Source organism: Scardinius erythrophthalmus (assembly GCF_964197995.2).
Source record: "Scardinius erythrophthalmus genome assembly, chromosome: 10".
Taxonomy (NCBI): domain Eukaryota; kingdom Metazoa; phylum Chordata; class Actinopteri; order Cypriniformes; family Leuciscidae; genus Scardinius; species Scardinius erythrophthalmus.
In genome coordinates, this window is record NC_138230.1 from 39251937 (window position 1) to 39279538 (window position 27602).

Consider the following 27602-nt stretch of genomic DNA (forward strand, 5'->3'; position numbering starts at 1 on the left):
TACAAACTCACATTTCTGAGGAAAAAAAGACAAAATTGTGAGATAAAAAGTCACAGTCACCTTTTTTTTTTTTTTAAATTGCAAGTTTATACCTCACAATTCATCTTGCAATTCTGAGTTTATACCTTACAATTCTGGGAGAAATCAGAATAGCAAGTTATTAAACTCGATTTGTGAGTTATAAAACTAGCAATTCTGAGTAAATGTCAGTATTGTGAGATATTAATTAAGCAATTGCAAAACAAGCTTCCACAGAAACAAGTTTGCCAGGGAATATTCAGTAGACCAATCTACGCTTTTATGTAACAGTTATGATGACCCGTCTTATAAAAAAAAATATATATATATGTATATATAGATAGATAGATAGATAACTCACTTGTAAGACTAGTTTAAGCATTTTATGCAGCCGGCTACTGAGCCAAATTACATTTTTGTTGGTCTGAGTGGGTTTTGGAGATTAACTGTTTGGCCAAGATTCATGTTGGTAATGCAGACAGTATGAAGAGTTTTGAAAAAGTGGCTTCAGTATTGAACAATGCTTGTTAGCTATTGAAAAAAAAAAAAAACTGTAACAAACAAACCGGACAGATACATTCAAGTGCAAGTTTAAAAGCAGATCCATCTGGTGAGAAGAATCAAATCAGCAGCAACATTTTTCATCCCACTGATTTGACGTCAGTTTGAACACCCAATGATTGCCATTTTGGAATGTCTAGCATGCATGCGAGGCTGTCACATGTGGAATTAAATGTTGTCTTAAAAACTTTCTCAATGAACAAGTCATGCATACAAGCTTCTACTGTAAAGTGCTATTATAACAATAGTTTTAAATTAAAGATAAAACCTTGGACCTTACATAGAGGGTTATAAGTCTCAAATCACAAACATGGTATTTACAGGTTCACACGTGCCTAATTGTGAGAAAATAATGGTCCCATTTAATCAGAATAAAGCAAACGCACATACAAAACCTAAAAAATGCAATGCAGATTCAAATTAAATGTGTTTGCACAATAAAAAAAAAAATCATTCAGCAACAAATTATGTGATGACAACACTACTGTACACCAATAGAGAGCAGTGATGTGCAAAACCACAACGACATTGTCATTTCAGACCACATACTCACCGAGGTATTCAAAGCACAAGTAATAATATTAGCAAACAATTCTTTACATTCAGGGCTACAACGAAAAACCAAATATTTTCAAAAGCAGAGAAGTCTAACGCAATGAACTCCTTTAGAAATCTAATACTGAGAAAAAAAAATCCATTTCCTAGGCAGAACATTTTCAGTCTCTATGGCTATGAAAGATAAAAACATAATCTGAAAATAAACACAAAAGCACAGATGTGTTTAATGCATGTACAACTGCTTAACCCTGAACAAAAAATTTAATAAAACAAAACACATTAAACCAGCTTAAGATGGTTCTCTGGTCTCGTTCAATGTGTTCTAGCTTGTTTTAGATGGTCTTGTTGGTATTCTAGCCAACTTGATGCTGGCTAGTTGGTGTCCCAGCCAGACCACCTGCCAAGTGCCTAAAACATATAGTAAACCAGACCAGCAAACCAGCTTAGGTTGTTTATTCACCAAGGAAGTTGTTGTTTTAAAGGGGTCCTAGTCATCAAGAGTGAACCTCATCACATTGGTTACTTTAAAAGTAGATGTAAGGTTCAAACAAACAGCGAGCAGTCAATAAAACCCCAAGCTGACTGCTCTGAATGAACTTCACACAGTGGTCATGGCAAATTCTGCTCTTCGGGCAGCAGTCAGAGTGAAACATTCATTTGGTCTCGGTCCAAACTGCAGCCTGAGTGTCCCAAAATGTCGTTCTCTCAGACAGCGGTGATCCTGCACTCAGTAATGAGGGAAAAAAGCAGTGTACAATACAATCAATGGCGCAATTAAACTCTTGAGGTCAAACCGCAACGCTCTGAAACGACGCACAGCAGCATGGATCCATCTAGAACTTGTCTTTCCTAATATCTGTGCAGACTACTGAGCATGAATAAATCTTTGGCTGAATGTAAATTTCCTGCTATGAGATGGATGTGAGAACCCTTTCATCCTCCCAAGCCTTTTTTCTCCTGAGTTGAGAGCGAGCGAGACAGAAAGCAATGTCATAGTGGCTTAACTGTACCCTGTGCGTTAGAAAGACGACACTACAAGAGTATCATTCGTAGGTTTGCAGAACCTGATAGCCGAGACATAAAACAGACATTTTCCTCAGTAGTAAAGTCTAAGACCCTTACAAACAAAAATGGCTTCTAAACTTCAATTGAAACTAAACGTGAGGTCACATGAACTACATTTTTGCCAATTTTCACGAGCAAAAATGGTCCAATGCAGGTTTCTGTTGGTAAACGTGGCGTATTCACACGTCCAACTGGAATCTGTTGCGAAATCTGCATAGGGAAAACTTTTGCCCTCACAAAGTCTCAGATCAATTGAATTCCTATTGAATTGACTGGATTTTGCCTGCAAAAATCTGCAGAACAATGGTAAATATGACTGCAACTTAACACTGATAACATATGGCGAACGTGATTTCACCAAGTACAACATGTTCCTGGATCAACATCTTTGTTGATCCTGGAGCAACATTCCAATCAACCAATCAGATTTGTGGGACAAGTTTACAGTTTATGTCAAGTTTAATCTCGCAACCAGGGTTAGGTGCTTCTACATCAGTGTTATTCACCTATCATTTCCCTCTGATTTTAGGGATTAGTCAAGGGTAGGGTTAATATTAGTAGTAGGAATAGCCTAGGATTATGATGTGTAAGTGTGTTCACACTTGGCATGTTTGGTTCGATTAAATCGAACCCTGGTGTGATTGCTCTGTTAGTGCGGTTCATTTGAATAAGTGTGAAGGCTAGAATCCGAACCCTGGTGCGCACCAAAGAAGCGGACCGAGCCCAATGTGTTCAGCTTCCAAACAAACTCTGGTGCAGTTCAACTGAAATATAAACGCAGACCAAAGACATGTAAACCAACCAAAAACAGGACACGATCTCACAAGATGCGACCCTAAAAATTACAGAATGCTCAAGCATACCTGTATTTTCTCGTCTTAGTTGCAATGTTGCCCATCACAGTTCGTCGTGTGTGTCAGGGAGGGATTCCTGCCGCTGTTTTGACTACTTTACACATTTTATAAGCTCTTCACGAGTTGTCAGCTTCATCATATACCATCATATGTACATACGTATGCATTTAGTCCAGCACACATCATTGTTTTGGAAGTTGGACAAATTCCTTTTGCAAAATATACGCCATAAAAGCCATTTTTTGTTTTGTTTTGTATCTTTAGGTTTCTGTGTTAAAAATGACCAGTGAACTAAGCGAACCAGGACTAAATGTATTGTTTTCTTTTTTTTGGTCCGGACCAAAGGAACCAAGAGAGCGTTCAGAGAACTACAAGTGTGAACACACCCTAAATTTTCAGACAGGAATGTTGTTCCAGGATCAAGAAAACATGTTGATCCGGGAACATGTCTTACTTGGCAAAATCACAGTGGCCACTAAAAGAGTAGAAAATCAAATCCTCAAGCGGATGTAGCAAAAACATAATTTAGGAACATCAAAGCTGTGAATCGTGTAACATTCTAAGAGGAGCGTACGCACCAAACCTTGCGAAGGAAACCTCTATTCTCTCTCTGAGTATGTGATTGTTTGAAGGCAAGCATGAAAATCTGGCTCTGAGAATGAGGGAGGTAGAGACTATGCTTCGATTGCGATCATCGTATCGACTCCCCAACGTGTTTGCTCCAACAATCTGTTCCACTTCTTCTGTCTTTCAGTCGTGGCGCCAACCCAGCCCACCCAATTCAGACACACTGTCCCACTCTCTCTCTTTATGGCGTCATCACTTCCACACGTGTGACCCAAGCATTTGATTTGAACCGGGAGCAGCCGCCCCGCCCATGGACTGACCGTATCCCATCACGTTATTGGCACTGTAGAAATTCACTCCTGCCATGTGTTGAGTCATCTGTGAGAGAGACAGCAGAAACGGTTATTACAGGCAATTAAAAGAAAGTAACGATGACACTTACATTTGTTGATTTCATTTGTTCTCCCTCATGTCGTTCCAAACCTGTGGGCTTTTTTTTCAGTGGAAGACAAAAGGAGAAACTTTATACTGGTTATTTTTGTCAATACAGTTGCAATTAATGGGGACTTAAGCTTTCATGCTTCAAAAACACTGCAAAAAAGTATCATAAATGTCGTGTATACAAGACATGTGCATCTTCAGAAGCCACACGACAACTTTGTGTGAGGAATAGATGAAATTTAAGTCATTAAATCTTGACATCCACCCGAGATCTCTTTGGCACTTTCATGATAGAAGAACACTGCTGTTTAAAGGTTCAGGGTTTCAGCAATCATTTTCCAGGACATTTTCAGTTTTACTATATCAATATATTATATAATAAACTTTAGTTAGTGTGTCATGTTGCTGTTTGTGCGTAAAAAAAGATTGCTAAGACGCACTACGCGCTGCCAATCACAGCACATTTCATATTTGGAAGGAGGGGCTTCATCAAAACCGGGACTAAACAACACGTTCGGGGACAGGCTGGAGAGGGGGGAGCTGTAATGATGTAAAATATGTGAAAAATAATGTGTTTTTGAAGATTCAAGCATGAAATCATATTCCAGTGCACCCCAAAAACAAAATCAAGACTTTGTAAAAGGGCATAGTAGGACCCCTTTAAAAGATGTACAGTTTATGTCCATGACTTAACTATAATATCACTTTTTAATATGAGCTCTTAATTGTACTTTATGATAAATGTTTCTTGTTACCAGTGTTTATCATAATAAAAAATATGGGAACATTTAAAAATTCAAATATTAGTTAAAGTCAAAGTCAATGAACAACAAAGAAACCAATAAAATGTAATAGAACAAGTGGCAGGTCTGTTAGTTTGTCATAAATTTTCCAGGTTTTCAAGGTTTTCCAGAATGTGTGGGAACCCTGAAAGTTTGGGGAATAGGGACAGCAAGATTTTATAAATGTTTTTAAAAGAAGTCTCCTATGCTCACCAAATCTGCATTTATTTGATCAGAAATAGAGTAAAAAAGGTAATATTGTGAAATATCATCACAATTTAAAATAACTGTTTTTCTATTAAAATGTATATTTTAAAATGTATTCCTGTAGTGTCACAAGTCATGATCCTTCAGAAATCATTCTAATATGCTGATTTGCTGCTCAAGAAACATTTATTCGTATTATTAATGATGATAATACATTATACATTTTATTCAGAATTCTTTGATAAATAGAAAGTAAATTTTTTTTTTTTTAAATAGAAATCTTTTGTAACATTATAAATGTCTTTACTGTCACGTTTGATCTCTTTAAGGCATCCTTGCTGAATAAAAGTATTCATTTATTTTGAAAAAGGCAGTGTTGCTATATCCGATTTGTGAATAAATCGTTCTTTTGAGCGAGATCTTTTCAATCAATCTTTGATCTGCTTCACAAAATTGCTCTCAATGACCCATTCACAAATGTGATTGATCCGGTTTGCAAGTTCAACTCAGTGATCCGGTCCCTGCAGTTACCACTGCTTTGAATGAGGAACATTATCACTAGAAGAACATTATCAGTGAATATTAGCAGTTGTGTGTGAGAAACAAACCACAATGTATCATTTGAAATATGAAGAGTTAAAATATAGCACACGAGTCATTCAGATTTTTTGTTTTTGTTTGTTTCAGCAGTTTTTTTAAGCATGAAAGCTCCAGTCTAATCATGATATCTGAATGGAAAAAACAATCAGTACATTCTTAAAAATATATTATTTTGTGTTCCACAGAAGAGAGCAAGCCATCCAGGTTTGTAACATCATCAGGGCGAGTAAATGATGGCAGACTCTTTTTTTTTTTAGTTCACTTTTTGGTTCACTATCTCTTTATTGTGTGTTCTTGAAGTATCAAACCCAAAACAAACTCAAAAATGGATTTGAGTTGAATGTGCCTAAAATGATGTGAGCTATCAGTGTGAAAAAAGCCTAAACTATTTGCTCAGTTTCAAGTCAGCATGGTAATGGTGATTCCTGCGCTTGTTACCTGGCTGATGTTCCACTGCATCTGTTGGGCTCCATATGCCTGCTGAGGAACTGCTGCCATGCTTCCCATCATCCCATTCTGCATTCCTATTACGCCCCCCTGCACCCCTGCCATGTACGGAGGAGCAGCTGGCACTCCGGTCTGCGGCATGACACCTGCCTGTCCCACTATGTTCATCTGTGGAGCCATCATAGGCCCCATCATGCCCTGCTGGGCAGCCAGGGCCTGGTATTGGCCATAGCCTGCAGCAGGGACATAGCCCATCTGTGTTGCTCCCATGTACATGCCAGCTAAAACAGAAACAGATAAACATGCATAAACAGAACAAAGCAACAGAAAAGTCATTTCAAATTTGCCTTCATCCTGAAACTAATCTCACCATGAGCGGCCATGTTTGTTTGTGGCGCTGTACTGCTGTACAGGGACAAGATTGAGTCCTTTGACATCTTCTTTCCGCTGTCCTCGCTTCTGGTGGGGGGGTCCAGGAACAGGCTGAGGTTTTCGGGCACTGACGCTGCTACCCGTCCAGTGGGCATGGACCCTGAGTTAGGCTACAGTGAAAAAAACCCAAAACAAAAAAAAACACTTAAACTATTTGGTTTGCCCTCTAAAGATGGATTCAAGATAGTAAAACATAGTTAGGACTGAAGTGAAATCTCAGTGAACATCTTTACCGTGCTCCTGGCGGAGTTTGAGCTGCTGACAGCAGCAGGCAGAGAGGTGAAGAGGTCAAGGGCGGGACTAATTGCAGTGCTCTGTTTGCCATTGGACACGGGAGCTTGAGGAGCTAGGGCATCTGGAAAGGAGAGTTTCAGCATCAAAAGTCTATATTGTGGTTGTACTGATATGTATAATGTGTATTTTAGCACGTTACCTAGCCCTAGTAAGTCATTAACAGACTGTGACTGCTTCTTTGGAGTGTTTTTGAATTGCTGTGGCTCATCTTTTTTCTGCAAGACAAGCAAACATAGTCTTACTCGTGCGTTAATGATAAAACCATTGTGTTATTTTAAAGGGGTCCTATTATGATTTTTTACATTTTCAACTTTATTTAGTGTGTATTGTTAGTGGTTGAACATGAACATGGTCAGCAAAGTTACAAAGCACAAATGCTGTTGAAACACCTTGATTGCAGTCTTGAGTTTTCTTTTGGGAATACAAATAATATAGTTAAATAATTCCCGCCCAAGGTATAGGATAAAAAAGGAGCGAGGTCTGGTTGAGTTGCGATAGTGGTGTGTTGAAACTTGCAGTTATGGTAAAGGGCTTTTTTTTTTTAATGGTAAGGGGCATTTTCGAAACACGCTCAAAGTATTTGACCAATCACAACACACTGATCCAGCTGACCAATCAGAGCACACTGTGCTTTTTGGAAGAAGGGGCTTCATAGAGACTGTGTTACTGAAACACTGGGAAGCAAGATGCTGCAATAAAATGTCAAAAATATTGTGTTTTTTGAATAATCAAGCATGAAAACCAATTCTAGTAGACCCAAAAAACAAAATTCAGACTATGGAAAAGACCATAATAGATCCCCTTTAACAAAGTTGTTTAACTGTCCATCAATCTAGGTCAACCCAGAAGGCTCCATCAGGAATTTCTAATGTCTTCATTATAATGAAAATGTTTTATCAATGTTTTCAGTTTTAGAGCACGGGTGTTCAATATAAGGTTAGAACAAGACGTTGAGTCTCTTCAAGTAATATTAACCACATACACAATTTTCCTCGTAAAATCAAAACGATTGCTATTTTAAAACCCATTAGAAATTCCTGAGGGAATGCATGGTTTAAAAAAGCTAATTCTCTTCTGGGTTTTAGGTCTATAAACTAGTGGTTCTCAACCAGAGGGCCATGACCCACTACTGAGCCTCAGGAAACTTCCAAGGAAACCTCAAGATGAGTTTCATCAATAACTGAAAAACTATTGTTTTAATTGAGGAACATACAGTTCTTGAAACTTCTGAAATCACTCAATCACAGTTTTAATTTAATTTATCAATACTTCCTGTTTCCATTCAATTTTTTTTTTTGAAAAGCAGCTGTCATAACTATAGCAATTATATATCATGTATGTATGTTATATATATATATATATATATATATATATATATATATATATATATATATATATATACCAGACCCAATATCGGGGAGCATTCAAGTAAAAAAGGTTGAGAACCACCGTTTTAAACAGAACAGCTAAAATTGCACAAATGCAGAAACCCACCAGCTTCATCTTTTCAAAAACAACAGGAGCCTCTTTCGTTACCGTCTCGCTCTTCTCTTTCTGAAAATGGAAAGGAAATTAACTTTATTCTTTTACAAAAATCAAACTAACAATAAAACTAAAATTACAAAATCTTTGGACTTACCCTAAAGGACTGGATGTCAATGCATTTATCCATATATTTCTTCTTATCATATTTGTCACGGATAAAAATCTCTGCAGCTCTGTATCGCGATGTTTAAGGAAAATGTTTTTAACATGAGAGGAGAATAATCTTAAACATACATGCACAGTTTTGCACACACATTCATAAGTGCTAAAGGATACTGGTCTGTCTCTGGGCGCTGGAAGCACTCTGGTAAAAAGGCCTCGTATAGTCGCCGAGCTTTGGTGTTCCCCATCTCCTGAACAGACTGAGCACATACAAAACATCTATATCATACAGATCATGATCATGATCAAATCAGGAACAATGCCCTTTCTACTGGAAACCTTGATCCAAAAAGCTTACCTGTATCTGTTCATGAGTCCACTGGTCCAGGTTTACAGATTTAACTCGTGATATGTGCACGCCAAGATTCCGATGGATTCCCGCACAGCGGATACAAATGAAGATTCCAAGATTCCAGGATGCCCATCTCGGACCTGATGGGCAAAAAAATAAAAAATGAAGACATTAGAGAAATTAGATATTTAATTAGGACTACAGTTTTATCTACCTTTTATATTTCTAAGAATATTAAATTATATTAATAATTAATACTGAAATGGAAACATATATATATATATATATATATATATATATATATATATATATATATATATATATATATATATATATATATATATATATATATATATATATATTTCATTATTTAAAAAAAATTAAGCTTCATTTTATTGACCATGGTGGAAGAGCAATTAATTTCCCAGAATGCTCTGATTTATTAAAAATATATATTATATAACAGTAAGCATTTTTTTATACTTATACTAAAAATTATACTTTTATGCAGAAAGAGCGCATTAAATTAAAAATGACAGTAAATACATTTCTAACGTTTTTATAACAAAAATATTAAGAAGCACAACTGCTTTCAACATTGATAATAATAATAATAATAATAATAATAAGAGAAAAGTTGCTTGAGCAGCAAATCAAGCATATCAGAATGATTTCTGAAGGATCATGTGACACTGAAGACTAGAGTAATGATGCTGAAAATTCATCACATTTGAAAATATGTTAAAATAGAATTTATTAATTGTGATAATATAGATACATTACTTTTTTTTGATCAAATAAATGCAGCCTTGGTGAGCAGAGCACAAACACATTTTAAAAAATCTTATCAACCCCAAACTTTTGTGAATATAGGCTATTGATTGAATAACAATAATCATCTGTTTATGTACATAATCAATTATTATTGTAGAAATTGATTGGAATTTTGGCGCTAATATTCATTTTTATAATAGTTATACAATTACAGATTTCATTATGCTTTAAAATGCAGCAAATTCCTCTTCTTGTGGAGTGTGGACAGTTTAATTCAAATTCCATCTCATGAACTGAAATGGGGCCAATTCTTAAAATCAGAATTCGGCCCAACCCTCCCTGAAGCAATTTAATGAGTCAGTGAAGGAGAGAATGGACAGAAAAACAGAAGGCAGCGAGAGATAGAGAGGGCGCCTGCTGAGGAGTGATATTTACATTCTCTTGCTTGGCATTAGTAAAGAAAAATAACAAGCTTCACACACTACAATCACTAATCCAGCTTGGCCAGTCATGTGGACACGCTGGCACAACGCTGATAACACACACCCACCAGCCCCTGCAGCATCTGTACTCTTAAATCACACACACAGGCGCTCAGTCATGATAAAGCCCACACTACCTGCAACAAAGAACCATGCCTGAAGGTGCATAGGCTATATGTGTAGTTATCACCATTTTTCTCTTTTCCTACTTCAAACACATTATGTAACCGTACTCTGCTGAGACACGAGCAAGCTTCAAAGACAATGCCGAAGACTGTCTCCGAGCACAAGCACTGAGCTTTTCTGCTCTTTTGAAGCAATGCCAGTTTTGGCCAGTAGGTGGCAGCACCACATTACGTTATTGCTCTGGTTGCTCTCCTGATGAGATGTCACAGAGGATTGTTGTGGCAACATTTCCTCTTAATTGCTCAGGATTCTCTGGAACAAGTGCACAGCATTCTGGGACGGTCATACCTGCTGTTTACAAAGCGCACCTGCTGTGGTTATATTCATCGGAGTGGATCTAATTTTACACAAATTTGACAGTCTAACCTTGAGCAAGCATCAGATGGCACGCCCACAGGCCGGTTGCTGACTGTCTCGTACGTACTGCACACAAAAAACTGAAAAGCACTTTTGAAAATAAGTTCCAGATGATGGTGAGGCTTGTGAGGAATTAATAATAACTGGATTTGACAAAGTTGCCTTGCATCGGATCTTTGAAAAATAATCAGAGTTTTGTTGGAAAGAGAATTGTAAAAGAATTTAACGAATTAATTTCATAAAGAAAAAATAACCTATAAGAAAAAAATGCAATTCCATTTCCAATTTTCAACATTGATAAACATAAGAAATTGTATTGATCACTATAATCAGCATTAGACTGATTTCTGAACGATCATGTGACTGCAGACTGGAGTAATGATGCTGAAAATTCAGCTTTGCCATGCAGGAACAAATTACATTTTAAAATGCAGGTGAGCATTATACACTTTGGTAACATATTTTATCCATGAATGTTTGTAAAATACTACTAACAAAATACATTGTGTATTTTTATCTACACATTGTCATAGTTATGTTCATGTTGTCATAACTATGCTACACTATGTAGTCATAAACAATATGAGCTCGATTCACTCAAAAGAATCGACTCAGAGTCATTCATTCAGGAGTCAGACTACACTGGTCATGCTGTATGGTTCTGATTCACTCAAAAGAACATTAGTAACAAGTAAACTATTCACACAACATAACTGTATGTTTTACTGTATTTTACATTTAAGTGAAATTATTAGTACTTAATACATCTGGACTTCTAGTTGAGCCATATATATATTTATATATGTATATATATATATATATATATATATATATATATATTTTTTTTTTTTTTTTTAATTGTGCTATTATTTTCTGAGCAATTTCAGATTCACTCACCCCTCAAAAGCACATAAAACAAATGAACTGTGGTCGGGTGCTTTAAATGCCGGTCAGACGGTCTTTTCCTGTGTAAGTGGGCGAAAGTAGACCATACTGTGTTCTGGGAATCAATGGACAGGCTAGACAAGACCATCTAAACGCAGAAAGCCAAAATTCAATCATGAAATCTGAGATCTAATATTTATTCGGCTATAAATGTGTTGATTTGGCCCTTAATGGAGCACCAGGGCTTCGGTTCACGTCTTCACTATGCACACGGTCACACTCACATCTGAGATCTGGCATGGACTCTAATATGAGATGGCCCTGTGCCAGAGGAAAAGGATATTCCCAACGGGATGCACGTTGATTCGCTGCAGCTGTATAAAACACAATTTTCATGAGCTCTTCTGTGCCGCAGGCCCTCTTTAGATTACCTATTCATCCCCCACCTACAAATATCCCTCCTCTCTCTCTGTTTCCGCATGGCTAAGGGGTAATCAGCTTGCGAGGTATTACTGGAGGACGTCAGATCAGGCACAGGGAGAGAGATGGTGTTTGCGTGTGGGATGGAGAACATGTGAGGCTGTAATAAACAGTCATGTGGAGTTAGGCAGGTTTCAGGGTGAATCACAAAAGAGATGCAGAACAGGGCGGAGAGATTCACACATGCTGTTCACACTTATTAACCTATTCAAGAGAAGCAACAGTGAGAGCCGGAGAAAGGACACATGCCATTGCCAAGCCACCTGTTTATTAGTGGTAGCCTACTTGCTAAGCCAAAAATCACCATGCTCATACTTGGGCATTTGAACCCGGTCGGTGACTCCTGCACGGTTTATGCTATGGACATAATACCTTGAATAGGATGTGTTATTATTATGATTAAGCTTATGGTTTTTGACCAGGTAGATGATGAAACAAGGGAAAAACATCACATTGACACCCTTATCAACTGCGTACCAACAAATAAAATAAAATAAAATAAAATAAACAGACCCTTTCCAAAAAATTTGAATATCATGGAAAAGTTTATTTCCATAATTCTATTCAAAACGTTAAACTTCCATAGATTATAGATTTAGGGCCCACAACTTAAACAATTTCAAGTATTTAGTTGTTTATTTGTACATAATTTGGGCTTCCAGCTCATAAAACCCACGAAAACAGGATTTCAAAAAATTTGAATATTACATATTCCAAGAGGGAAATCACTTTTGGGGAAAAACAAACAAGATGGCATGATGGTCCAGGAACAATAAAAGAGAGTTTTGGGCCAGTTGACAGAAACATCACTTGCTGTATCAGGCCATTGCTGTGTTGTTGTTGTTTACCAGTATTTAACATTCACGTACATGCTGTTTTATGCTTTGCAAATAAAAACTTGAGGTATTTTTTAGTTATTTTTTGGTAGACAACAGTCAAGAGGAATTGAGCATCACAGCTCAATATTTACTCGCACTGACCACCGTAACAACTAAGGATGCACCAATATGTTTTTGGTTGATAACGATAAATCTTTATATTTGAAAGCCGAACTTATATATTGGCCGATAAATCTATAAATATATCCTATAAGAAAGAAAGAAAGAAAGAAAGAAAGAAAGAAAGATAGAAAGATAGAAAGATAGAAAGATAGATAGATAGATAGATAGATAGATAGATAGATAGATAGATAGATAGATAGATAGATAGATAGATAGATAGATAGATAGATAGATAGATAGATAGATAGATAGATAGATAGATAGATAGATAGATAGATAGACAGACAGACAGACAGACAGACAGACAGACAGACAGACAGACAGACAGACAGACAGACAGACAGACAGACAGACAGACAGACAGACAGACAGACAGACAGACAGACAGACAGACAGACAGACAGACAGACAGACAGACAGACAGACAGACAGACAGACAGACAGACAGACAGATAGATAGATAGATAGATAGATAGATAGATAGATGATACTTGCGCGGCACATATTGCACTTGACTGTACTATTTTCCTTTTCAAAGTGATTCCAATCCTATTTCAAGCAATTAAAAACCATCATGGTTTTTACAAACAGCGTGCATCTGAAGTGTCTCAGCTTAAAGAAATTATTATTTATCGGCTTTAATATAATGGCCAAATTTTCTTATCGTGTCAATAACGATAACATTACAAATTAACATATATCGGCCGATACTGATATGGTGGCCAATATATCGTGCATCTTAACAACATTGTATTTTTCTGTTTTATTCAACAATGTTGTCTAATAACTGGCTAACATAAATTGTATCCCCATATATTTTCTGAAAATACAATAATATAATTAATATTATAAATATATATAATAACATTATTTATACTTTATATTATTATATTCATAAATATAAACATGTTAATGAGTGAAAATATAAAAATATATTATAAATACATATACATTCATACTTTTATATATTTATAAATATAAAACCATGTTATACTATATTTATTTAATACTATTTATTTAATACTATATAAATGCATTAAAATATAAATATTATATATTTATGTTTAATAACAATTGTATACATGTATTGCAAATAATAATATTATTTATACATTACTAATGAAAACTTTGGGGTTGGTAAAAAGTGTTTTAATGTTTTTCAAACTTTCAAAATGTTACAATGTGAAAGCCACTTCTGATCAATTTAATGCATCCTTGCTGAATAAAAGTATTATTTTCTTTATGAACTGAACCCATGAAACTTTTTAAAGTTAGTGTGTAAAAATGTGTGAGGTGAAAATGTATAATATTGTGCTGGGGCATTGTGGGTAGGCAGAAAAAAATCTGAGCTACTGACAAAAGCGGCAACCTCCCCGTCTCTCTCTTGAAACCAACACGGAAGTGAGTTAAACTGTAATTCGTTGACTGGCCGCTTGAGGCTGTTGTCAGAAGTGAGTCAAATCTGTATCTCCCCCATGTTAAAATGACCAACTTTACAGCAGAAAAAAACATGTTTAAAGCCTGGTGTCTGTATGTGGATTTGGTCTATACAGCTAATTTTGCCCTTCATAACAACTGTGAGGGGGGTGAATTATTTTATAACTCGTCCGTTTAGTTGATTAATATTTAAATTTAAGGGTGTGGCCAAGCCACTTGAGTGACAGATGGATTGCCGCTGTCAGTGCTAGCCGTTTGTCTGCTGTTGCTAGCCGTCACTTCACCTCAGCAATGTTAGCTGCTGAACTTGAAATCTCTGCAGTGTTTGTGCTTTTTTTCGGGATTATCATTTCATACAATTTTAATACTTGGGTAACGTTACAAAGCTCACGTCTTTGGATTCCGTCGTTATCGTTCGAGAGAAAAACCAGCGCTGTATTTCAGTTGTTTTCCTCTGTGAACATGCACTAATGGATGTCTGACAATTTCGTTGCTTTTTGGGGTTGTCAAATTTAAAACGTCAATAAATGCTCGTTCGTTCTGCTCCCATGGAACAGATGGATTATAATATGCTTATGTACCGTCAGATGAAATCATGCAGGCGTCGGCGCTTTCTCCGTCCGCGAATGAGCGCGGATTTTCTAGCGCTTTTACTTGCACTTCAAAGGCAATATATCTATGGTTTAACGGTTAAACCATAACCCATTTGAGAGACGGCCAACATCAGAATTTAAAATGGACTGAATAAGCTCTCTACGAACTTGAGCAATGCCGCGCTGACGGACCATGAAAGAGTGACGGACATGTATGCACATAAATCACTGTCGTACACAAACACTCTCAAAGTAATACACAGTCTCACTTGTAGCCATGTCTTTTAACTATTATAATATTTCGAAGGGCAAAAATATGAACGTTTAATTGGCTTTACATCATCAGCTAACTCGATCACGTCGAGCTAGGTGATTTCAGATAGCCAGGCCAGGCTCCGCTCCTCAGCTCCACTCACGCCCCGCCTGTTTGTCCATTTTCTGTTATCCGGGAGTGACGCAAGGCCAAGATGGCGACGGCCGGCTCCGCCCACTTTAGGCTTCAAAAATGCTCTTCAGAAACCTTCGGGTGACGTCACGGACACTACGTCCATATTTTTTTACAGTCTATGGCTACTGATAGAGAAAAGCCCTGCATTTTTTTAACACACTCCAGGCAACTGTTGATCTAGGCTATATAAAAGAGTGAACAGCTTTCCCTCCAGCTTGACGGGGAGCCTTGTTTACCGTCTCTGTGGAAATTTACAGGGCTGCAAAGCTGTCGTAATGTTGCTGTTAAAGTTACATTAACACGCTGTGATCTACAATGTGTTCCTCTTACAGACAGCATTCTAGTCTGCCAAAAGAGAGCTGACAGTGCACCTGAATCAAACAACAAGAAAGACCATCTCAGAAGAGAAACACGGACTTTGGTTGGACCTACTGTGAGATGATGTGTGCTGAACAAACACGGCCACACACACACACAAACACAGATGCACACACACTCTTTAAGTACATAGAAACTGAAAAAGTGCAACATGTTTGTTCAGAGACCTGATTTCAAATTCCTTTCTTAACAGTATCCAAACATACAGAAAAACCTGCTCATGACACCACGTGGATCAACACATCACTGAAGGCAATGTTGCCAACAACGGGCAAACAGCTGAGACACAGGGCCTACAACCAATCTAAAGTATCCAGATAGAAACTTGTTGCCCATTCTCAATGGGAAAGTGCCCAAGCAACATCGCTCGGCTACACTGCCCGGCATCATTGCTCAAAAAAAGTTGCCCCGTGTATCACTTTAAGAATCTCAAGCCTTAGGACCTTTCAAATTTTGTAACACCACACCCTTATGGCACAACTTCGATTTTTTATGTGGAAATCAGCCATTTGTCCAGCCTTCTTGGTCTTCACTGGGCATAAACACACGCGGCGACTTATATGATAACCAGGGGCTCTGCGCACTTCAAGAACTAAGAACGAAGTTCTGTTTACCAGCATCCTCATATTTTGTCTTTTTTCAGTTACGCTCAGCTCTCAAGTAGTGCTGGGCGGTTTGACCAAAAATCAACATCACGGTTTTTTTCTAAATTATACCGGTTTCACGGTTTTTACCGTTTTTTTTTTTTTTTAAGCATGATGGGTGTTAACCACATTTTCTACTGATTGAGAGAGGAAATACTGGAGTAGATTTACTTATAATGCCCTATTTTATTGTCATGAGTGAATATTATAGAAAAAATCCACACTAATATTAATAATACAGGTTTGCAAGGCTGTTTACAAAGAGGTGCCAGCAGGACGCGCTTTAGGAGCGGCAGAAACAGTGGTTTCCCCGGTAACGGCTGTACACAAAGCAGCAACGCTCATAAACACTGCTTTATCAGGAAAGATAAAGAAAGATTCAATCGTAATACCAAAGAAACTTTTCTAAAGACCGTCAGTTCACTTCAGATACGTTAATACAGTATAAAAACAGGCGCGCCGCGAGAAAAAAAGACACTCTCACCCCCACACGTCTCGTGCCCATTCTAGTCAATGCTTGTGTTTCAGATCGAAGCTTCCCAGAAGCGGCTCTCCGCGCCGCTTCGCTAAATATAGGCGCCTAGTCTATTTTGACGCACCGCGTGGAGGACGGAATAAAACCTTGTCGCAGCTGTAATGCGCCGCAGACGTGTGTTGTAAATGAGGGGCGAGACTGTGTCGCGCAGCGCCGCGTTCCGATTAAAGCGACATACACCGGTATTGCGGTATATTAAAAATTCATATCGTAACAAAAATAAACACCGGTATTCGGTATGAACCGGTAAACCGCCCAGCACTACTCTCAAGGCATATGGAGTTCCCTGGGCATCCCCCATTTCCTTAGCCTGGGAAAACCCAGACTACTTCCGGCGAATTTTAATTCTCTCTCCAGGATAGTCTGGAGAAGAGCCCATTCAAACTCATTTCTGTGCCGCCGAAATCGCGGCACCAATCAGAAACGTTTGGGGAGGGATTTACATGATGACGACAGCGCAGCGACGCTGAAGGAGTTCTCACCATAGATATCATATAAAGGCTAGATGTCTCGTCCGCGCTGCTGGCCAATGGAGGTCGACGTCCGCACACGGCGGCCATCTTACCACAGGGTGCTCGCTCACTCATAACATGGTGCATGTACTTTTAAATAACCATAACTTGCTCAATTTTCTACCGATTTTCAAACGGTTTAGTTTGTTATAAACGTCAGAGATGTAGCTATGAAACTGCATACATATAAATTATAATACAAAGGGACTTCCAAATGAAAGAATTATAGCCACGGTAATGACGTTTGTAAGAAACCAAACCGTTTGTAAATCCGTCCAGATTTCAGCGAGATAAGAGGATTTGTGTGCGTGCTGCTCACTCACCTTAATTCACAGAGCCCTGTGGTAAGTTGGCCGCCGGTGATGCCGGAAGTGACTCCGCCTTAAGACATCTAGCCTTTATATGATATCTATGGTTCTCACGCAGTGAAAAATACATTGCGGAGCAGAGAGGAGACTGACAACAAGCTGGCAGACAGGACAGAGCAGGCTACTTTTCGGTTACGTTTGATATTAAACATATTGAACAAAGTCTCAGCTTTCAAATTTGGTAATTTTTTGAAAGAAATTTAAACAATAAATACCGTTTTGTTGCTCTTTAATGTGCCGTGACAGATCGCTGTAGAGCATCAGTTAAAGCTGTTCTTGTGAACCGATCATCTCTTCCTTCTAGTTAATTTATAGCCTCAAATAAACATGAACAAACATAAGAAGGAATGTTGTTTTAACCACGGAAAGGCGTCAGTACACTCCGTTTTTCAAGTTCAAATCCTCCTATGTTAATCTACTCTCCTAACTGCTTTGTCGGACAAAATAGCGGATGGCGAAGTATGATTGGTCAGATCACCTGTCAATCAAGCTCCCTGCGAAGGGTCGGAATTTGAGCTACGTCGGTTGGTGACGCCCCTTTGGAAATGATTCGTCTACATAGCTTCTCCAGAACCTACACTCAGTTTCAACTGAGAAGGGTCTGGTTTTAACCAGGCTACCATTTCCTCTCATCCTACGTGGGATTGGATCGCACCATCCTCTAGTCAGCCTTCTGTTTCTTTAATATATGGTAAACTTAATGATCACATTGCTAAGCCTCTTTCTATTAAATCTATCTGGAATCGTGAATTATCTGATTTTAATTTATCTGTCGACTGGGAGAGGGTGTGGTCTAATCTAATCTTAAAGTTCAACTGAAATCAAAATTGACCCTATTTACTTTGTTTCGCATATTACTAGTCTTGTGGTGAAAAATTAATCCGTGCAAGTTAATATACACAGAAAAAAATTGTTTGCCATCGTAATCTTTAATCAAAGTCTGAAAAGTTACTTCACATGCTGTCTATGTAGGTATTTGAATCTGAACCTACTTTGTGACCATTAAAAAAGTATGTTCTAAATAGTATGAATGAATGAAATTCTGAAGTACAACATCAGCCATGTTATTATTGTCACATGACCTATCAGTTGCGTTTCTTCACTGCCATGCATTAATCCTCTCCTGTGGCCTCTTGGGATAGTAAAGTGTCCATTAAACGAACACTTCAGAATCTGGCCCGTAGTAGTAGGTCATCTTTTCGCCTGGTGTTTTTCGAATATGTATTCGGATACTACTCTGTTGGAGTACTGTTCTCTGCATACTATATAAGGAAGTGTTCGATTTCGGACGAAGCGTCGGTTTCTAGGATGAGGGATTGTTGGCCTGCCAAGCTACCAGTTTTTTTTTTTTTTTCTAGAAGCTACAGGGCTTCTCTCACCCCAAAATATCCAGAGGACATGAAATGACTCTGGCACCCCTCAAAGCAGATGGACTTTTTGGCTTATTCAGGATTGAAATTCATAAAGACAGGCCTTGTATTTAATTATGCAGACATGAACTCTCAGTGTGTCACGCCATTATCACGTGTCTGTGAGCAGAATTAGGACCACAGTTTGACTTTCATGCTAATCTCCAAAGCCGACTCAACACCAGGAGGACCGGGGATGGTTGTAGCTCTGCAAACAGCAATGATCTTTAGTAGCCTTTAAAATCGAGTTTTAATTCACAAGCTGTAAGACAGCCGTTTTGCTGCTGTGCCAAAGTAGTACCCACACGGGTCAGGCCCTTGGAATGTGTAACATTCAAATTTCCAGACATTACAATAGTGTTTCATAAACGGTGAGAAAAAAAAATGTGAAGCAAAATGGCATAGTTTTGTTTCTAAGGCTATGTTCACACTTAACGTCTTTTTTCAAACTGCCAGCGTCTGTTCTACATTATAACCCTATGGAGTAAACCGTTTTTTCAAAAAAGTCCTGAGCGCTTTTTTAGACGCCACCGCCGGCGTCTTTTTCTGCAGCTCAGAGCGTCTTTTTAAGTTGAAAAAAGTTCAACTTTTCTGAAAAGAACGCCCTACGTCAAGCGCCTTTTTGAGGCTACTGTTGCAGCTGTTGTTATAGCAACAAAAGACGCGCTCGGCTGCTATTTGTAACCGAACGCTGCCAGCGTTTTTTTTTGCTAAAAAAACGCCGTTGTCAACTTTTTCTTGTCAAACAAGACGCTAAGTGTGAACATAGCCTAATTCACTCTAAAGAAGTCTATATCTTAATTTCAGTTTGCCTTTGCACCAAATAACCAAAAAGCTCAATACAAGTCACGAATAAAATTCGGAATCAAATATCCGATTTGAATGGCAATTAAAAATGAGATGTTGTTGGTCAGGAAATTAGAAAGAATTGCAGAAATACTGTAGATAACTTAGTATGGAATAGCCTTCCCCTTAGTTTTCTTTAAATGTTTAAGCCGTGTGGGTCTTGCAGACAGCTTTTGTACAGAAAGAAGAGTCAGTGTTGTTCCACTCACTGGACAGTTGATAAAATTAAAATTTGAGTTTAATGCGAGACCAAATATTCACTATAGGGGTCAAAATGTCTTTCATTTGTGGGAAGCAAGCCATTCTGAAGTATTCTCCTCCACTCCAAAGCATTAGGCCTACATGTCCTTTTACAGTGAAGTATCTCACCAATACCAGCAGCCAAAAAGGCTCCCCACACAATGATCCTCTTCCTCATGCTTCGCTGTGGTAGAGATGCATTTATTATTATATTTCTCAGCAGATTTTCAAAGACACCGCTCTGGAGCATTACATGCAACTCATGTTTCATTGTGATTCATCACTCTCATATTCTGCCAAAACAATAATTCTGTCTTTGATCTTTTTCTGAGACAGCAATGGCTTAGGCTAAGTAGTGCACTTGCTTAACTTTTGCTAATTTCCTGACCAATATTTTGTGGTTAAGACAATTGAAAGCTAAATGTTTTTTTTTTTTTTTTTGCCCAAGAGTGTACATCATTATAAAACAGCATCTAAATTGAGTGAAGCGCATCATGTGGCAGCCATGTGAATAAAATCCTTTCATTCATTCCTTAACTAGGCTAAATGTTCTAGAAATAACTACTGGGTAAAACAAACAACGATTTTAAAGGGAGAGAGATGCTTCCAGCACAAGACCATGTACAGACAGTATCTGATTGCAGCCTATTAAAAATCATCAGAACCCACACAGAAGGGTCTTTGTAAATATATTCAACTGGTGTCTTTGTTTTTATTTCTATGATTTTGTTTATTACACTCGTTAGACACTGTTACAACCATTATTCACCCTTTTTCATTCACACAGACTATATCTATATCCTCAATTTATCCAGAATCGTGCAGCTCTAGTGGTACGTTATTGTCAAATGCGATTAACCTTTTAGCGGCGCTCACCAGACACTTATTTTCCGAACTTCCACAATATGTACAACAAGCAACGCGTGTTATAATGAACGCATTTTTAGTGACATTCACTGGACATTACACTTTGAAAGTGTCACAAAACCTGCAAGAAGCAACGTAATATTTTGTAGAAATGCCGCCACACACACGTTTTTCCAATGAGTCTGGGTTGGAACAGAAGTACATTGGCTCCTCGGTGAGAGGCCGAGAAGGTCTATAGAGCTGGTAAGTCCCGCCCCTTCCGTAAAACCCCGCTGGACCTCTAGGTTGAAAAACCGTCAATGCAAGTGAATGGGAGAAAATAATTATTTTCTGGTCCCGTTTGAATTGTGCCATGAATGTGAACACATGTTGTCTGTGAATTTTTTATATAACTTTTCATGTTACAAGTTTGAAAGTATATGGTATGATTCTTCGGCTAGCAGTTGTGGAAAAGACATAACGAGAAAGACTACGTCACCTATGTGACGTCACCCAATAAAGTTGACTTACCCGTGGTTTTCGCCAACCTCAACAATTTTGTCCTCTCCCTGAAAGAAGGCGGTGAAGTGCACCAAAGACACAGCCATGTTTAGCGGGATCCGTGAGCTAGGCTGTTTCTCAATTCCAAGAACGCAGAGAACGGACTTGTGTTCTCGTGGAGACCGGTCTTGCCAAGCTTCCTTGGAAGAACGAACTCGTAACCTGCCGCAATGACTTCTGGGACACCAGGCGAGTACTAGCTCAAGTCTGCATTCGATGCATCCTCGGTATCAAGAACACATCCGGGTTCTTTCATGCGTCCTCTGTACTTGCGTTCTTGAGAATTGGGTCTGAACGTCGACGGTTTTGATGACGTAAAACGAGAACACAAGGACGCAAGATCGCTGAAGAACGCATATTGAGAAACACCCCTAGTGTCCGTGTGCGAGTGGTGTTGACGTTTCAAACTCGTCGAATGCAGCGATGAGTTGTAGTCCACAAAGTGCTCACACACAAAGTCTACCCGTATCAAACTTCTACATGCTAAATTGTAGCATTCTTTACACGAAAAGTTATATAAAAAAATTCACAGACAACATATGTTCACATTCATGGCAAAATTCAAACGGGACCAGAAAATAATTATTTTCTCCCATTCACTTGCATTGACGGTTTTTTAACCTAGAGGTCCAGCGGGGTTAGCGGAAGGGGCGGGACTTACCAGCTCTATAAGGGACAGTCATCGTGTCCTCCCGCATCACATCCTCAATCCACTCCAACCTCAGCCTCCACGGTGATATCTCCATGACAACCGCAGAACAAGAGAATGCAAATGAGCCTCATATTCCAAGGTGTTCTGGGAGAAAAGGTCACATGTAAAACCAATTCCGTTCTCTGATTTCCATTTCTAACACAACCTGTCCCTCACACACAATCAACAACCTGCAACTAATAGACAAAAAAAAGTGTGAGCATTATGAGCAACGACAGACATAAAGATAAGAAATAACCCTTTAATGCGGCATCATGCACAGTTCCAGCAGCTTAATGAATGGATTGTTAAAAGACAAGCACCAGTTGAACTCCAGAGATTATTACAGCTCTTTGTATTACTCGCATGATTTCAGCTCAATACTAAATCACAGACTACTGGAAGTGAGCTTCAGCCAAAACAGGAAGAAACAGGTAGTTACCATCTACCAAGTTGCTAAGGTGACACGCTTAAAGGAAACCATCAAAGGAAATCTATTCTTTGCTAAAATTGTTTCTAGAGGAGTATTTGTGGCTTCCTATCACAACAGCACAATAGCTGGGCCTATTTCTGTATGTGTGCTTACAGTTGTCTATCTCTAACGTCTGATCAATTCATTTAGCAAACACATTCAACCTGGAGCCAAAATGATCACTCAATAAAAGCCAAATAAGAGCTGTAACTTGCTAGAAATGACAAAATTACATTTCCAACAACTTTTACCTCACTGCACTGAAAAGCCTTATAAGTTGACTGTACTCAATTGATTTAGTAGCCTAAACTCTTTCCCTCAAGTTAATTGAGTAACAGGGTCTCTCAAAACTTGTATGTTTAAAGGGATAGTTCACCCAAAAATTTAAATTATTTTATTAATTACTCACCCTCGTGTTGTTCCAAACCCATAAGACTCTCATTTCTGAATTTAGGCATTTATTCACATACAAACATTGATCAGCAAACATAAACAGAGGCTCTAAAATTTGGACTAAACAGCTCAATTCATATGGACTATTTTTTCGATCTCTTTGTGAACATTTTGAAGCTTTTCGAAAGTAGTTGCGTGGACTGTCAATGGAGGGACAGAAAGCTATCAGATTTCATCAAAAAGATCTTCATTTGTGTTACAAAGAATGAAAGTCTTATGGGTTTGGAACGACACGAGGATGAGTAATTAATGACAGAATTTTCATTTTTGGGTGAACTGCTTTAAGTACACTTACTGAACTGAAATAAAACTGAACAACAGTATTAAATGTCTTTAATAAAACTGAGCAACAGAATATTTAATGTCTTTACTGACATATTAATTTCACCATATAATGAAATGTTAATGGTCACAATGTTGACTCAAAGTTTGCAACAAAACCTATTAATTTTCCAAACTTTTGACTGGTGGTGCGTGTGGAACAGTTCTCGCACTAAGCTACAAATCATTAGGAACTAGGCTAGATTACAAGGTGCAGTTTCACTGAGACGCTCATCTCGCTCTTGTATAATACTGCAAGTGATACAATGACTTGCAATGTCTGTCACACATAGCTAAATAACCCAATTGTCATGGACCAAAAATGCATTTAAAGAAAAGAGTGCAAACAAAACAATGTCATGCCCAATAAGAACTATTTAGAGTCAGTAAAGTTTCTCAATTCATCTGTCACTCAAAACACATGTCAGGGCATTACCGATACACAATAACCTGTCTATCACATGACGCTCTTTAACAATAAGAACACTCTTCCCTATAATGCACAAACCACCAGAAAGCAAACAATCTCGCATGCAATAGTGGAAGCTGTGTTCTAGCCTGTAAAGAGAAATAGGCTAGTGTTATTTCCACACATTCTGTAAAACTCTTTAGCACAAGTTGCATATTAGCCTAGATCTTTGAGCCACCAGCCCTGTTTTCACACACTAGTATCACTAAGGTGATAAAGTGGTACAGAAATGCAGTAATAAGTTCATAATATAAATACTGTAACCCTTTGTAATGACTAACAAAGGTAGATTTATAGTAGATTTAGTAGAAAAATAGCAGAAAAAGTAGATTTATCTTACTTACTTACACACAATGTGTCAAATCAGATGCCAGTTGACCATTAAAACACAATTTCTCCCACAGTTTCAACACAAAACACAGTTTGTTGTTGTTGTTTTTTCAGTGAGAGCAAAGCTAACATTTATGTGGAAATGGCTCATCATTAATAATCTAACCTGTTAGTCTTGCTTGACCACTGAGAGCTACCGTTTACCTTATTGTTCTGCAAATAAGTTTAGGCCTTGTCTTGATTGTCTGCAAGGATTTCCCCGCTCTGATTTTCACTGCTTGTGGGATCATTCCCTTTTCCAAAACAGGCTGTATTACACAAGCTTCTTCTCTTGCATCATGTATTTGTGCAATAGATAGTATGAAAAAGGGAACAAACGTATGTTACACAACCAATTGACACATTCAAAACAAGTAGAGAAGCATTCAGATAGGGCAACTGGAATATGTTTGAGAGAGAACACAAGAAGTTTTGAGTGTCCTCAAGCTCAAGTACATGAGACAGAGAGGGCCGGGAACAGATTACGTCCGACCAATAGCAGTCGGCCTCTAAGAATAAGGAGAAGGGTAGAACTGTGTCCCTTATGGGCTGGAGGTCAAACAGGGAAGTCAGCCAACATTAACGGTTAGACAAGCAGAATCACAGACGCAGCACAATTTGCCCAGTGTTTGTGTGCGCACTGTCATTTGCGCAATGTGTGTAACACAAGTTCATGTGAAATTTAACCACAACAGCAAAGGTATCTTCAGTACCATCTCAAACTGAAAAACAAAATGTCATTATCATTGTTATTTGAACTCTTTATCCAATGGCCAAATCAATATGGTGATTATTTATAAAAAAATAAATAAACATACAAATTTGTATGGAATATTGCAGAATTTATAATCCAAATCTGTGCACATTATTTTTTTTAATTCATGTGCCCTCTTAATCTTTAATCAAAGTAACTTCCCCTCTCATTTGCAACATCATCTGAAGGCAGAACAACCTGTCACTCACATTAGATCACAGCAAGAGCAAACCACAACCATCCAATCAATTCTCGATGGATAAAATCAAGCCCCGCCCTAATTTATTTATTTTTTTGTTCGAGAAGCTGTTTCACTCGGATACAGTATGTCACAATAGGGAAGTAAAGACTATCACAACTTCCTTTTCATGAACACTTTGGCTTGTAAGTCCACTTTTTTAATGACCTTCCCTTTACAAATACGTCGTCGCTTACGTTGCACGAGTGCCCACTACTGACGGAACCCTTGCAATATGTTTAAATGGAACGCCCTAAGCCCTTGACCACTTGGAATCTGCTATGGGAGTTGCTGTTGTGACGTCACAATCATGTTGCATTGTGGTCTATGGATCTGCCTGAAGTGTACATATAGACTAGTTTATTCCCTCAAAATCAAGGGAATGAGGGTCTGTCCAAATGAACTTCCCTTCCCAACTTCCCAAATAAAAGCCCAGTAGTTGACAAAATTAGAGGACAGCAACAGTGTCGGCCCAGATCCGGGCCACATCTGGTATATGTGGATTCAACACATACCAGATGTGGGCCGGATCTGGGCCGACACTATATTGCTGTCTGGGGCAAATGATCTATCTGCTTTGTTGTTAAATGATGGCTAAGGAAGTTCGATTCATTGGCGCAAATCAGTTCTTTACTAGTTTTAAAACGATTCAGCAGTTATTTTATGTCTGGACATCACGTGGTCCTTATTACACTTTAAAACATTTTAATAAGGCCACAAAGACATTCTTGGTTATGATTTCCGCTTAAGTTTTGTTTAAAAAGGTGTAATTTGCTTCCCAATTCAGTCTGTTGCAGCCAATCAAGTCTACAAGAACCAACATTTACTTTGCATTTACCTTACTGTACACCTAGGGTGACAAGTAAAGTTAGGCTTTTTTAGAGAAGTTAATTATAGAAAAGAATGTTTCAATTAAAAGCTAAAATAAATCGTTTCTTATGCTTGTTGTTGAATACAATTGAGTCATAATCATGTCTACTATACATTTTGTACAGCCCGAGTTTCCTAAACACATCGTAAACCTAAACTGGGTCCAATGGTTTCCACGATATTGTGTTACGAATCAATTTGGAAAACGCACAACTCAGACCGGTTCAACCGATTCATCAAACTGATCCGATTCAAAAGAACGATTCACTCACGAATCGGACAACAACACACCAACCAAACTGATGTAAAACACACAGGGCCTAATCCAAAACACTCATACACAAACACTGAACATCAAATATAATCAATTTCTAACTGCAGAAATAGGAAACCGTAGTAAGAACTGTTCAATGTGAAATATGACCCTTACCTTTCGCGTGACAATCAGCGCAAAACTTGTTTTCCTCTGACGCGAGAAGAGATGTGAGAACAGCCTGATAGCGGTCAATGTCTTTGACTGATTTACCCGTCATCTTCAGAAATCAGTATCTCACTGACCGACCTTCTCTGTGATAGTCCAAAGCCGTTGAGAAGATGTTCAGATGTTTGTCCGTTAATGAAACACCGGGAAGCGGATCGCTGACAGACAGTAGGCTGCTGCAGATGAAGAGAGAGAGAAAACACTACAGTACTGCTGGCTTCCGCTAATCTTACCAGGAAGAGGAAAAAGCTGTGAACCACAGATCATATAAAAACACCATATTCCCCTCTGTACATTCGCTGGTCCTTGACACCCAACTTTCCACCCGCAGAATCAGAGACACCTCGAGCACGTTCACGCGCTAACAGTCAACGTTACACTTCAGTATTACTCATCTCATGAGTCACCGCTCTGCCTCTGTTGTGTCTGCTGGTGGTCGACAGACGTGCTTTTTATAACATTCACTATCTAAACGATATAGACTAAATCCAGCATCAGATTGACAATTGCGGTCGTGATGTTCGCCGTTCGGAGATGTGAATTACAACCCCTTTGTGTAATTTCTAGAAAATGTGAAATGACGCCCCCCTGCGGGGAGAGGCAACACTGCGCACATCCGATTGATCAACATCCATTCATGTTCGTTGTCAGTCACACACAGGAAAGATGTTTTAAGG

At 38.4% G+C, this 27602-nt stretch overlaps 1 protein-coding gene across 2 annotated transcripts; it reads right to left on the reverse strand.

Moving 5' to 3' along the window:
* Window positions 1–914: 914 nt before the first annotated feature.
* Window positions 915–27483, reverse strand: smap2 (small ArfGAP2). Of its 2 annotated transcripts, none has more exons than XM_081377009.1 (10): window positions 26875–27483; window positions 8832–8965; window positions 8648–8733; window positions 8466–8544; window positions 8321–8380; window positions 6966–7041; window positions 6766–6887; window positions 6471–6642; window positions 6092–6381; window positions 915–4001 (listed from the first exon to the last, which is right to left on the reverse strand). In XM_081377009.1, exons 1-10 carry the CDS (start codon window positions 26975–26977, stop codon window positions 3876–3878), a joined length of 1248 nt encoding a protein of 415 aa, XP_081233135.1. In that variant the 5' UTR covers window positions 26978–27483; the 3' UTR covers window positions 915–3875. The 2 variants fall into 2 exon arrangements, with proteins under 2 accessions (XP_081233135.1, XP_081233136.1); XM_081377010.1 differs by lacking the exon at window positions 26875–27483 and adding an exon at window positions 24748–24848.
* Between the last annotated feature and the right edge of the window lie 119 nt (window positions 27484–27602).